The following is a 14,493-nucleotide window of genomic DNA, read 5'->3' on the forward strand; positions in this document are numbered from 1 at the left end:
GAGGGTGATCAGGCCTCACCAGAAAGTCAGAACATAGGTCAGAGGTCATTCAACCCCATTAGGTGAGTGTTTGTTTCCCTGTACCTCAGACATTATTTAAAGATATTTTAACCATTTCAAGCATTTTGTGTATCAGGTTTACATTGGATTTTTCAGTACATTGTTATCAAGAGAATTTACGTGTGCAACCAAAACTCTGACAATAGAAACTTCAAAGAATTTCATTTGTGTACAGCATCCTTTCTAACCCGTGGAAAACCCACTAAAACCAAATAAAAAGATCACATAGACAATTCAGAAATGTCTATAGACCGCTACTTCCTATACATATAAAACAACACCGTGTTCAATAACACCACGTGCTATTATTAGTAGTCCCAGACTACGATGGGTGGTGGTGGACGGAACGCCTAGATAACGTTATAGATGGAAAAACTCTCACACAGAACTGGAAAACTCAGCTCACATTCACACTGGAGCTAGTCCCCTGACAGCTCTCATTCACTCAGTACATTATAGCATTATTTCTATCTCCTATTATCCATATTTCAAATCAGCTTAATTTTAAAATTTCAATCAATCTTATCAAAATGTCAATCTTAATAGTAATAATTTCAATCAATTTATAAAAGTTTCAATCAGCTTAATATATCATCTTTATCTATATTTCAATGTTATCCAAATTAAAATCAGTTTAATATCAACATTTAAATCTTAATATAACAAATTTCAATCCATTTATCCACATTTCAATCAGTTTGGTATGTCATATATCACCATCACCCAAATTTCACATCCACTTAGTACTAAATTTATTCCCAAACACACTCGGTAATGTCCCTTTTTACCCCATGTGCATCTTCAACGATTCTCTCTCGTTACTTCCTATGCACCATATGCATCTTCACTATACATATAGAATAGCTCCTAGTGCACTTTATGCTATTCTCTACCAGTGGCTGTAGACCACGTAGACATTTCTCTTATAAATGCCTACAGACAGCTGTCAGCGGGGCATGGTACCGTTACTTGCCCTCGCTCTAGTCTAAGACTAGCTCTAGCCTTCTTCCACGTCATATGTATCTTCAACGGTTCCTCTATAGTCTCCACAGTCCCCAAGCATCTACAGTCCCTCAGCATCCATAGTATCAATAGTTTATATAGTCATTTATGTTATGGTCTATAGACTCTATAGTCTTGCCGCTTCCCATTCATATAGAATAGCGCCTTATACTATTACTTAAGACTAGTGGTACCCTCCTTCTACATCTTTATGTTTAGTTTAATATATTATTTTCATTTTTATACAAATTCATTTCAATTGACTTACTGAAATCAGTTGCTGTCCCTCAATTGTTCGCAGATGACGCGTCTCCTCCTGGGCAGCTCACAGTAAGGGTCTGGTCTGGGCGGGTCTCGTCGTCTTTTGGTCAGACAGGAATTTCCCTTACGCCATTCCCTAATACAATGGCGCCACCGGTTTTTCTTGCAGACCCCCACTGGAAAGCCCCGCAGGCAGAATAAATCATTAAGTTCGTGACGCCAAATTGTTGTGGAAATTCACCATCATGTCGTGGAAATTACCACCAGGGACACCTGAAGTCAATCTTAAATGAATCATCCTTTATTATCAGCGCGCTGGAGAGGTTCCAACCAACTCAATGTACCATACTACACATGTCAATCAGGAGCTCTGCTGGGGCAGTCCCAGCAGTTGTCTTGTATACGGCTCTACACAGACAAGTTATATTTGCATGATTTAGCATAATTAATTCATTATTACCATTTTGTTTTATTCATGTGACCGACCAATACTGGTTCATAACATGTGACAGACCAATACCTCACGAGGCTTCTTCTCTCTAAGCTGAGACCTTGAAACAGAGATATCTTTCGTTCTCAAAACATAGGTCTTGGCATACTGCCAAATTGCAGCTACTGATAGTAAGGATTCGTACAGTCAGTCACTTGCATGAGGACAGAAAACAGTTATTAGAAAAGCACATGAACAGAACAAAGAAATGTGTTATTAGAAATGCACAAACATTAAAAATGTCCAGCACACAATCATCCATCAAACATTATTTAATCCAGCCATCCTCATCCATCCTTCCATCTAATAATTGAAAATAACAATACCATCTAATTTTCTAAAATTTGATGAAGAGGATGAATAACAAACTCTCGCAATCTGTTGACAATATTTAATCAATATTTGTTATTAATTTTAAAAGGATATGCCTAGATTCATTCATTCAGTTAACAGACTTATTGCATTCTAAAATGGAATGTGGACAAAAAAGTAACAGGAATGGAATGAATGTCTTCATAGTACATGGGTTTTCTCCAATATCTTAGAAAAATTGCATCCAAAAAACGCATTCCAAAAAACCTTCTACATTTAAGTCAGGCACCTCATTCAATAAGGCACACGCTGAATTTACAAATTGATATGCTTTGTTTGGCTGATGGGCCAAAACGGGTTTACCATTTCCACAAGTTGACAACCTTGCCCTTACAGTTCATTTTCAGTGAAGTGAACTAAGGATATGCCAAATTTCATACATAAGTGTGATATACAGTAGGCTCCAAAATTACTGGCACCCCTGACTAGCAATGCACAAACAATACTTTAAAAAATATAAACAATATAATTATAGAGATAAATTCAAAATACCAACATGTGAGAAATACTGTACTTTATTAATGTTTCAATGGAACCAACCAAAATCATACAATTATTGAATACTAAATGAATGTCACCAAAATCAAGGTTTCATAATTATTGGCACTCTTCATTTAGTACTTAGTGCAACCACCTCTGGCAAGGATAACAGCATGGAGTCTTTTCCTGTAATGTTTGACAAGGTTAAGGAACACATTTGGAGGGATTTTGGACCATTCCTCTATGCAGATCCTTTCAAGATCCTTCACATTCTTGGGTTTGCGCTTATCAACTGCCCTCTTCAACTCAGCCCACACATTTTCGATTGGATTGAGGTCCGGCGACTGAGATGGCCATGTCAGAACATTGATTTTGTTGTCACAGAATCATTTGTGTTTGGACCTTGAGGTATATTTTGGGTCATTGTCTTGTTGGAAAGTCCACCTATGGCCAAGTCCCAGCCTTCTGGCAGAGGCAACCAGATTGTCAGCCAAAATAGCCTGATACTTGGTGGAATTCATTATGCCATCAATCTTAACCAGTGCCCTGGACCTCTGGAATTAAAACTGCCCAAAAACATCACTTACACACCACTATATTTCACCGTGGGTATGAGGTGCCTCTCCCTGTATGCATCTCTGTTTCGACGCCAAATATGCCGATGCTGTATCTGACCAAAACGTTCAATTTTGGTCTCATCTGACCAGAGCACCTTCTTCCAGTCATAATTGAAATGACGTTTGGCAAACTCCAAGCGCTTGCATCTGTGTCTTGGGGTCAGAAAGGGCTTTCTTCTGGCAACCCTTCCAAATCTTCTGTGGTTGTGGAGGTGGTGTCCGATGGTGCTTTTTGAAACCTGGTGACCCCAAGATGCCACCAAGTCCTGCAATTCTTTCACAGTGGTTCTTGGGGATTTTGTTGCTTCTCTCACCATCCTCCTCCCTATCCTGGGGGGCAAAATGCATTTGCATCCTCTACCTGTGAGGTTTTCAACTGTTCCATATCTTTTAAATGTTTTAATAATTGCCCTGACAGTGCTCAGTGGTATATTCAATCGTTTGTGGATATTCTTGTAGCAATTACCAGATTTATGAAGGTCTACAACCATCTGTCTCTTTTGAACTGCCAGTTCTTTTGTTTTCTTCATGGTGTTGGATGACAAAGGGATATTGCATGCGTGTTACCTCATTTCTATACCCTAGTGAAACAGGAAGTGATGTAATGGCTCAATTTAGTTAGATAAACTTAAATAAGTGTAATTTAATTCCTGGTTTAATTTTGGTAGATGTTATTTACAATAATCTTTAAGGGTGCCATTAATTGTGAAACCTTGATTTGGAGGACATTGATTTTTAATTAAATCAATAAATGATTTTGGTGGGTTCCATTGGAACATTAATATAGTACAGTATTTCTCACATGTTGGTATTTTGAGTTTCTCTCTATAATTATATTGTTTATATTTTTTAAAGTATTGTTTGTGCATTGCCAGTCAGGGGTGCCAGTAATTTTGGAACCCACTGTATCATCCAGTACTTACACTGATTAGCGTGCAATAGTACAAACAAAATAAAAGAAACAAAGTTGACACAAAGCCAACTAGCTGTAGAAATCTACATTCTCAGGGTACAGTGCTAGGTTTGCATGATAAAAAAAATGTACATTTGAATGCTTGCTACTAAGTGGTGTACGTGTTCAGTTTTTGTTTCATTGTAAACTGGATAATGCAGAGTATTTAAGTCAAAATATGCATATTCTTAACCCATCCCCCTTTGATGCTTACTTGCATCATGTCTACAAATACTACAGGGAACCTAAAAATCATTTTCATTTATATATTTAAAAGGCAGTCTTGTGGGGGGAAAAATGCTAATAATTTCTCCTCAATAGAGGGTTTACTACTGAATTGCAACATGATACTTTTCATGCCTTGCTAAGCGGGTTACTGTGATTGATTAGAAATGTACAATAACATCATTGCATAAAACGCTATATCGCTTATCCAAATGCAAAAGGTACTGTAAACAAACACTGTAACTAAGATTTTCAGTTCCTGATTTCGTAGACACTTCTTATTTCACAAATCTAAAATATGTATAATGTATTCTGAATACACTAATACCCAGATTAGGTCAACTTCCTAAAGAAGAGACTTGCACTGTATGAGTTTTGTATTTAAGCCCACCCCCTCACTTTGCACCGTACAAGTATGTACAGCTACGGTATATCATTATCAAACATTCTTTCTCATGCAAAAACTAGAAGCTTCTCACTCACGTCGTCAACAAATGTGATATTACATTTGACACTGCCAAACTGATGGCCGACTGACATAGAATATCAATAAATGATCTGAATGGAGGATGACCGACCATTATTGTGGTGCATTGGTGAGGGCTTGTGTTGCTCAATGGAATAAAAACAACCAGAGATGACGGCAGTGATATCCTTCCCCAGAGGTCACAAATCCTGGTCCCAGAGAGCTACAGGGTATGTAGGTTTTTATTCTAGCCTGGCACAAACACACCCATCTCAACTAATCAAGGTCATGATGATAAGGCAATCGATAGAATCCGATGTTTTAGTGCTTGGCGGGAACAAAAGCCAGCACACCCGGTAGCTCTCTAGTACCAAGGTTGGTGACCCATTATAACCGTTGCTGACACAAATAACAATGCAAGTCTAAAAACAAACAAACATATGATGTGGTTGGAGCCTAGGTGTTTTAGCTCCAGACGTCCAGCGAGTACCGTCCCTTGGTCATCAGTTTCTTGATGTAGTCGGTGGCTTGAGTGCGTGTCATGCCTCCCAGCTCCTCTGCTATCTCATAGAAAGCTGTCTGCACATCCCTGGCCATGTTCCGCGCATCCCTAAAAACAGGAGCATTTCTCTATAAGACATTTGTCTTTTAACCCTTGTTTGAGGATTTTGTGAATTCGGGAGTGCTTTCAAGAAATATGTAAATTCAATTTCAATCAATTTTATCGCCAAGGTACAAATGTTACTGGAGAAGATCCTTCCTTACCCGCAGATGTATATGTGTGCGTTGTCTGTGTGGATCTGCCTCCACAGGTCCTCCTTGTTGGTCCTCAGGAGATGCTGCACGTACACCTGGAGGGACGGTGAGAGGAAACGGAGAGAGCTACTACACTATCCTCTTGAGCTTCCAGTCTTCTCCACACAAACAAAAAACAGACCTTGCAAGGAAACGTGTTCGTCAGCACAAACTCAATCCCTCAGGTATCCTCTGAGGGCTAGCCTAGGACTCTGTGTGGAGTATGTGTTGACCGTCCCCACTAATAGTACAATGAATGGTACAGAATCAGACAAGTATAGATACCGGTCTATACCACCAACAACCATGATTGGCAACACTCAAGAACGCTATGGAAATATGATAATGATTACAATCTTGTCTTGGTGTCCCAACTGCAGGGTGTGTAGGCTCAGATAGCCATATACCACCATATTGTTATCTATTCAATAAATATGTCATATTCATATTTGTAATAATAGTTTAAGGTCCTAGTGCTGAATAACTAATAAAACAATACCTTTTGGTCCTGGTCCCGAGAGAAAGCCACGTTGAGCTTCGTGATCACACCTGTCTTCTCAGCCTTCTCCAACTCCTCCTGGTACAGATAGTCCTCGTTCTTGTGCCTGCAGCCAAAGTACAAGACCGTCTCCCCCACCTCCTTGCCTACAGGAAAAAGCAGACCAATTGGCTTACTTGTATCCATACAAGACAGTTAAGGTGCTTTATTTTAGTCAGTGTGACACAGAACATGACAACTCCTAAAAAAAAGACTATGCAGGATAACAAAAATCAGGAAATCAACACATGCTCAAACACTGCCATTCATCTATGGCTAGCTTCTATTACAGTGTCTACCATGTACCTTGCTCTTTGAGCCACCCTCGCTCCTGAATGAAGCCCATGAAGGGAGCGATGCCGGTCCCAGGACCGACCATGATGACTGGGTTGCTGGCCTTGAAGGGCAGGCGGAACTGGGACTTGCGGATGTACATGGGCACCATGGACTTGTGGCCGTTGTCCGCAACCAGTTTGTTCTTCAGCCAGGTGGTGGCCACTCCCTTGGTGAGGCGCCCAGTTTTAGTTGTGTATTCCACCAGCACAGCACAGATGTGGATGCTATTGGGGTGGACCTACAAAGAGAAGGCATCATTAACCACTCTTTTTAAATCACACTATTGCAGGTTGACCTACAATGGACGCTTAAAGATCCAATGCAGCTGTTTTTATTTCAATATGAAATAATCTCTGGGTAACAATTAAGTACCTTACTGTGATTGTTTTCAATTAAAATGAAACAAAAATAGCTTCTTAGCAAAGAGGAATTTTTCTAGCAAGAATTTTGCTAGGACTGTCTGGGAGTGGTTTGAGTGGGAAGGAGCAACTGTACATTTTCTGTTATTGGCAGAGGTTTGGAACTCTTTCTTATTGGCCTATTAACTAATTTACCGGATGGTGATGTCACCATGGAAGGCCATACAAAAAAACACTAAAAGGGCATTATCACAATTTCTAAGTATTACTCTAACCTCAGTGTGGAAATACACATAAAACACAGGAAAATCATGTTTTTGACTACACTGGGCCTTCAATCAAATTTGGTCATTTCACATTATCTGAATATATTTCTAGTGGATGACAGCGTCTGCTAAATAACTATTGTAAATGTAACATGAAAAATACATGTATTGACATAGAAGTTAGGGTGTGGGGTCATTAGGGGTGATGTACTGGGGTATATTCACTAGAAACCATACGAAAGAAACACCTGTTTTAGTTTTTCTGTTGCAAAACGTTTTGCTACACTGCATGGATACACCTCTGTATATAGGCTCACCTTGGAGGAGGAGGCAATGGAGTAGTAGCGGGCCTGCAAGCGGGGCATGAGTTCACACAGGTGGTCGATGGGAGGCCGCAAGGACGGCAGATCCTCCAGGATGGCCAGGATGTTCCTGTTGTCTTCCAGCACAAAACTCTGGTACAGAGCCTAGTGGAGACCACAACAACAACACTCAGCTGGGATAACATGGAGTAGGTAGAAGTTGCCCCTAACCACTGATCTGGAGTCAGGCATCTGGGTCAGATACATGAGGGTCAGATATATTTACCATCCTCCTAAATTGGTTAAGGCTGGAGTTAATCTGATCCTAGATCTGTGCTTAGGGGCAACTTTTCACATGGTGTTATAGGCTTATCAGGGTTGGGGTCAATTTCATTTAAATTCGGTCAGGAAATAAATTTAAATTCCAATTTTTCTCAATGCTTTTCAAGTTTGCTTCCTGAATTGACATTGCATTGACCCCAACCCTGAGGCTTAAGTGTACTTTCCCACTACTAATAACCCATCTTGTGTATGTTGAGTTAACCTTGACTACTTTGATTAGAATAGGAGTAGAGAAAATAGATAAGTTAATAGTGTCACAGCCACACACCTTGCCCTCGGGAGCAGACGAGGCCATCTTGCGCATGTTCTCCTGGTCCTTGGGGTCGGTGGCGTACTGGGCCAGCTCATACAGGACGTTGGTGCGAGGCGGGTGGATGATGTCCAGGTAGTGGGTCAGAGCCGTACGGTAGGTGGTGGGGCAAGGGAACGGGTGCTTCTTATTGGACTCCTCTGATAAACGACATCAGATAACATCACATTAACATTGGTTATACATTAAGGGACAGTTTCCCCAGACACAGATTAAGCCTAATCTTGGACTAAATTGTATTCTCAATGAAGTTTATTTTTAGTCCAGGACTAGGCTTAATCTGGGTAAGGGAAACCGACCCTAAGATTTAGAGTAATAAAACGCAGTTGGTGATTACACAAAACCTTCTCCCTCTGCTTCAAAAAAAGTTCATACAGGGAGAATAACATTTCAAGAGATGTCCAAACAGAATGTGTTTGTTTAAGGATCTTCAAAAGACATTGAGAGATATTTAGAGGACTCTGAGTCAAGGTGTTGCGTCAGGTCAGTGCCGCACCATCGAGGTTGTTGAGAGAGATAACTAAATCAAGGTCCACGCCAAGGATCTGTCCCAGTTTGTTCACGATCGCTGTGTCATTGGTGGGATAGACGGCAACGTGGTCTCCCGACTCATATCTACAAAGACAGAATGACAAAGGGTTTTCAAGTCATCTTTCCACTATGTGAAAGGCACCATTTCATCCAAGAAGTGTAGCCTATACCTTTTAAGGAAATACTGTCTGGGAGGTAGAGATAGGTTGGTAACGATACAAAGACAAAGTTACGGCTCTCTTGGCTCTCTCTCTTACCTAATCTTGGAGCCTGTAATGTCCACTTCAAGGTGCATGAGATGCCTGTCGCCTGCTTTGTTGAGCTTGCGGTTAACAGTGACTGGAGCCAGGAAGGGGTTTTTTGCATCAAAAGGACTGGGGGGAAAAGGATCAATAGAATTTAAAACCAGTGAACTATGCACATCAGTATGCAGAGACAACATGAGGTAAATCATAGAGGTGAACATCGACTGATGAAGCAGTGTTGCGCTTTAGCATTCCAGCTAGGAAATCCCCTTTAGCTCCACTAGGGGGCCGTAATACTTGTTTTGAGTGAGAAATCTATAAAACATGAATGAAACTATGTAGCAGATATTGTCATGATAAGTGAAGAGGATGGGGTAGAATAACTCACGGTTTCTGGGTCTCAAAGCTCTTCAGACGCCCCAACTCTCCTGTGTACACCTTGTTCATGTTGATGTCATTGTGCTCCTTGAGCTCGTACTGACGAATGCTAATGTAGAGCGAGAGGGCCTACAGTTAAATCTTTGTGTCTGTGATTTGAGGAGGGAAAATGAGAATGTGATGAAGACAATAAATTGGGCTAAGTACCTGGAGTCCTCTCCTGAAGCCTCCACTCCAAAGTGCTCGCACATGGCTGGCCAGAACTGCTCCCTCCATGTCACAAAGTCCTCCTCCAGGCTGAACGATGAAAAGAAGTAGAAAAAAACCCTCTTATCAACCCCCATTTCCATCCTTCGGCCATCATTTTGATCTCTACATCAGGGGTCTGAAAACACCGGTCACACTTTGAGTCGGGAGTGATCCAAGGTTGTGTCCCAATTATCTCTCCTTCCTCCCAGAGTGTATACTCGCTCACTTCCCAACACGGATTTGAAAGGAAATGACTGGTATAAGAAATATGGTGGAAACTCCCATTTGCTCATGCCTCCACCAATCCAATGGCTTTAGATTTCTGGGAAGTAATAAACTAGTGCACTCTTCAGGAGAAAGGAGACCTTGTTGGGACGCACCCCCTCCAACGCAGCCTCACTCACTTGCCGTCGTCGTCTCCCATGCCCAGGTCGAAGACCCTCTTGGCTCCCAGCTCCTCCAGCCTCTTGTCCACGTACACCCCCATGGCATTGTAGTGTTCATATGTCTTGTTACCCAACGCAAACACCTGCAGGGAGAGACATGTCAACATCAGTCCCTTCCAGTAAAAAAAAAAAACTAACGTTCAACATATTCAATATAACTTCGTATAATATATACAGTTGAAGTCGGAAGTTTACATACACCTTAGCCAAAAACATCTACAGTCAGTTTTTCACAATTCCTGACATTTAATCCTAGTAAAAATTCCCTCTTAGGTCAGTTAGGATCACCACTTTATTTTAAGAATGTGAAATGTCAGAATAATAGCAGAGAGAATGATTTATTTCATATTTTATTTATTTCATCACATTCCCAGTGGGTCAGAAGTTTACATACACTCAATTAGTATTTGGTAGCGTTGTCTTTAAATTGTTTAACTTGGGTCAACCATTTCGGGTAGCCTTCCACAAGCTTCCCACAATAAGTTGGGTGAATTTTGGCCCATTCCTCCTGACAGAGCTGGTGTAACTGAGTCAGGTTTGTAGGCCTCCTTGCTCGCACACGCTTTTTCAGTTCTGCCCACACATTTTCTATAGGATTGAGGTCAGGGCTTTGTGATGGCCATTCAATACCTTGACTTTGTTGTCCTTAAGCCATTTTGCCACAACTTTGGAAGTATGCTTGGGGTCATTGTCCATTTGGAAGACCCATTTGCGACCAAGCTTTAACTTCCTGACTGATCTCTTGAGATGTTGCTTCAATATATCCACCTAATTTTCCTTCCTCATGATGCCATCTATTTTGTGAAGTGCACCAGTCCCTCATGCAGCAAAGCACCCCCACAGCATGATGCTGCCACCCCCGTGCTTCACGGTTGGGATGGTGTTCTTCGGCTTGCAAGCTAACCCTTTTTCCTCCAAACATAACGATGGTCATTATGGCCAAACAGTTCTAGTTTTGTTTCATCAGACCAGAGGACATTTCTCCAAAAAGTACGATCTTTGTCCCCATGTGCAGTTGCAAACCATAGCCTGGCTTTTTTATGGCGGTTTTGGAGCAGTGGCTTCTTCCTTGCTGAGCGGCCTTTCAGGTTATGTCGATATAGGACTTGTTTTACTGTGGATATAGATACTTTTGTACCTGTTTCTTCCAGCATCTTCACAAGGTCCTTTGCTGTTCTTCTGGGATTGATTTGCAATTTTCGCACCAAAGTACGTTAATCTCTAGGAGACAGAACGCGTCTCCTTCCTGAGCGGTATGACAGCTGCGTGGTCCCATGGTGTTTGTACTTGCGTACTATTGTTTGTACAGATGAACGTGGTACCTTCAGGCGTTTGAAAATTGCTCCCAAGGATGAACCAGACCTGTGGAGGTCTACAATTTCTTTTCTGAGGTCTTGGCTGATTTCTTTTGATTCCCAGGAAGTTAAAGTTTGGTCGCAAATGGGTCTTCCAAATGGACAATGACCCCAAGCACACTTCCAAAGGTGTGTTAAAATGGCTTAAGGACAACAAAGTCAAGGTATTGGAGTGGCCATCACAAAGCCCTGACCTCAATCCTATAGAAAATGTGTGGGCAGAACTGAAAAAGCGTGTGCGAGCTAGGAGGCCTACAAACCTGACTCAGTTACACCAGCTCTGTCAGGAGGAATGGGCCAAAGTTCACCCAACTTATTGTGGGAAGCTTGTGGAAGGCTACCCGAACCATTTGACCCAAGTTAAACAATTTAAAGGCAATGCTCCCAAATACTAATTGAGTGTATGTAAACTTCTGACCCACTGGGAATGTGATGAAAGAAATAAAGCTGAAATAAATCACTCTCTACTATTATTCTGACATTTCACATTCTTAAAATAAAGTGGTGATCCTAACTGACCTAAGACAGGGAATTTTTACTAGGATTAAATGTCAGGAATTGTGAAACGCACACAGAGACATGCACACACACTGAACGAAAGCTCCTGCTGCGAGTACACTGAACGTTATTCATCTTTCATTCAGTGTAATTAATGCTGTCTTTCAAGTCTAGGACAGAAAGACACTGGCAGGGAGTGGAAGGAGCCCAAGTGACCATTCAGACAGCCCGGCCAGATTGCCTCCAGTCACAAGTTAAATTCTTCACCCCATTGAGGGCAGGACCGTTGGACCAACCCCGACAATGCCCAACCAGCCAGGATGGCACGCATGTCATCTATGGCCGAAGCCAGAACTCAACCATACACATAAAGCAAATGTTTTACATGTTGGCATTACTCATCTCGGTCTCACACTAAAGTTCATCCATGTGAAATACACATTTGAAGTGAACGATTAGCAAATGTATGTTAATGGTGACAACAGGAGTTTTTCTTGGGCAAACTCCTGGCCCTGATTATGAATGATGGGGGGGAGGAGAGAGAGAGAGACCGAGAGTGAGAGAGGGAAAGAGATACTCACGGTGTAGTTGACTCCATCCAGTTTCCCGTCGGTCTCCTGCAGCCAGTCATAGAAGTCCTGGGCGTTGTCCGTGGGGTCTCCCTCTCCGTAAGTGGCCATGCAGAAGATGGCCAGGGAGTTGTCCATTTCAGCCAGACGGGACAGCTCAGACTGTGGATTAGAATACGCCTGGACATTAGAGATTTGCTATCACATGTGCTGTATGCCATTCAGGGCACTATTAGCTTTTACATTTTACGGAACAGGTCCTTGGCTCAAGAGACTAATATTGTTAGGAGGGGTACAGTTGAGCCACCTTTGAGCTATGCAGGAATGAATCCTTATTGGAGCTGCCGGGGCTGCAGTAGAGAAGACTCATTATAATATAATAATATGCCATTTAGCGGACGCTTTTATCCAAAGCGACTTACAGTCATGTGTGCATACATTTTTACGTATGGGTGGTCCCGGGGATCGAACCCACTACCCTGGCGTTACAAGCGCCATGCTCTACCAATTGAGCTACAGAGGGTTGTCATAAATGGGTTATTAGAAGCGTTATTATACTAAGGGTGCTTTCACATATTCCCTGTATGATTCAGATCTTGCCGCTTTTGGTACCCTGATCCATGCTATAAAGCCTGTGTGAAACGCAAACAAACCCTGACTGAAGCGAATCCTGGACCTGTGTGAGTAGCGGGTCCAGGACAAGAGTACCAGGTATTGTGACGCGGCAGCACGGGCTGCATGGTACTTTTTGCCCATTGTAAACAAGCTAGCTTGCTAACGTCATGTAGAATGCAAATCGCACCCAAACAATTATTTTCAGGTCTTGTGAAAGCAAAACCTATTTTGTAAAATTCTCATATGATCCTGAAAAACGGAACCAGGGTACCGAATTTCATATGTGAAAATGCCCTAAGATTGTTCCTTTGAACCAATATAGGAATGTCATTAGTTAGTTATTACCATGTCGTATTCCTCGGGGTCGGCAGCCATACCCTTCATGCCATAACGCTGGGCGTCTTTGGACAGCCGGTTGGCAAACTCCTCGCCCGTGCCTGTCTGAGAGCCATAGAATACCACGATGTTCCTACCCTGGAGAGGGAAATAGCAGCAACACATGAAATGAGGGCCAGGAGTTTTTTCCTGACCACATGACCTGGCGGCCAGGAAAAAACTCCAGGCCCTAGTTATAACCAAATCCCAACCCACCCTGTTGCCATTTAACTTTTTGCTGTAAAATAACGAGGTAAAATAACCATTTATGGTTCCCATGATAAATCATTAGACAGTGAGCAACAGAGACAAAACTAAATGACGTTGTAAAATACTATAATTATTGTTTTTATTTCACCTTCTGATATCTGGGGACTTTACAGCCAAATCACACTTGCTTACTCAAGCCTTTATCCATTTCTCAAGGTCAGCTAGTAATGCGCAGACCTAGGTTCAAATCCTATTTGAAATCTTTCAAATACTTTTAGCATTTGCTCTTTTCTGCCTGGATTGCCAGATGGGCGGGGTTTTCACCTTTTCAACTATTCTATTGGTTCTATTGTACCAGACATGCTCAATCAAGCCCAGAAAATATTTCAAATGATTTCAAATAGTATTTTAACCCAGGTCTGTACTGAGGAGTCCGGAGGATCCACTGCAATTCGTCAAATCTGTCCTCTACCTAATAACCATTATGTAAAGCCAGTCTAGTAGCTAGACCATTATCCTTCCCACCCCAAAAACACTGAAAAATTGAAAAACTCACAGTTTTCTTCATCTTTTCAATAAAACTAGTATCTCGAGTAGAAGATGCTCTGAAAGAAAAAGGAGACAAATGTTATGCACTTCCAAAGAAAATCCTGCACTGAACAATCATTCTTTCATCACTATCTGCTGGGGCATAAAAAACAGCAAATCAATTATGCTTTTCACAAGCAAGAAAAGCACACATGCCTAGTACAGGGACCAAACATTCACTAATGGTTTATCATCACACTATGCACTTTAATGGGAATGTTACAAGCATGTCATTGGAGGACCTTCACACTTTCCTATAGC

At 41.7% G+C, this 14,493-nt stretch overlaps 1 protein-coding gene across 1 annotated transcript in view; it reads right to left on the reverse strand.

Annotated features, from left to right (window-relative positions):
- Positions 1-4,102: 4,102 nt before the first annotated feature.
- Positions 4,103-14,493, reverse strand: part of LOC121567322 (NADPH--cytochrome P450 reductase) — a 39,153-nt gene continuing 28,762 nt past the window's right edge. Inside the window, exons 3-16 of the mRNA XM_041877272.2 lie at positions 14,201-14,249; positions 13,405-13,533; positions 12,457-12,606; positions 9,981-10,105; positions 9,535-9,624; positions 9,338-9,436; positions 8,962-9,078; positions 8,670-8,788; positions 8,132-8,313; positions 7,537-7,686; positions 6,565-6,832; positions 6,220-6,365; positions 5,691-5,776; positions 4,103-5,535 (exon numbers count right to left, since the gene is read on the reverse strand). Of these exons, the coding sequence (XP_041733206.1) occupies positions 5,391-5,535; positions 5,691-5,776; positions 6,220-6,365; positions 6,565-6,832; positions 7,537-7,686; positions 8,132-8,313; positions 8,670-8,788; positions 8,962-9,078; positions 9,338-9,436; positions 9,535-9,624; positions 9,981-10,105; positions 12,457-12,606; positions 13,405-13,533; positions 14,201-14,249 (1,855 nt within the window). The 3' untranslated portion in view covers positions 4,103-5,390. The remainder of the gene's footprint in view (positions 5,536-5,690; positions 5,777-6,219; positions 6,366-6,564; positions 6,833-7,536; positions 7,687-8,131; positions 8,314-8,669; positions 8,789-8,961; positions 9,079-9,337; positions 9,437-9,534; positions 9,625-9,980; positions 10,106-12,456; positions 12,607-13,404; positions 13,534-14,200; positions 14,250-14,493) is intronic.

The sequence above is a fragment of the Coregonus clupeaformis genome, chromosome 6 (assembly GCF_020615455.1).
Source record: "Coregonus clupeaformis isolate EN_2021a chromosome 6, ASM2061545v1, whole genome shotgun sequence".
NCBI lineage: Eukaryota > Metazoa > Chordata > Actinopteri > Salmoniformes > Salmonidae > Coregonus > Coregonus clupeaformis.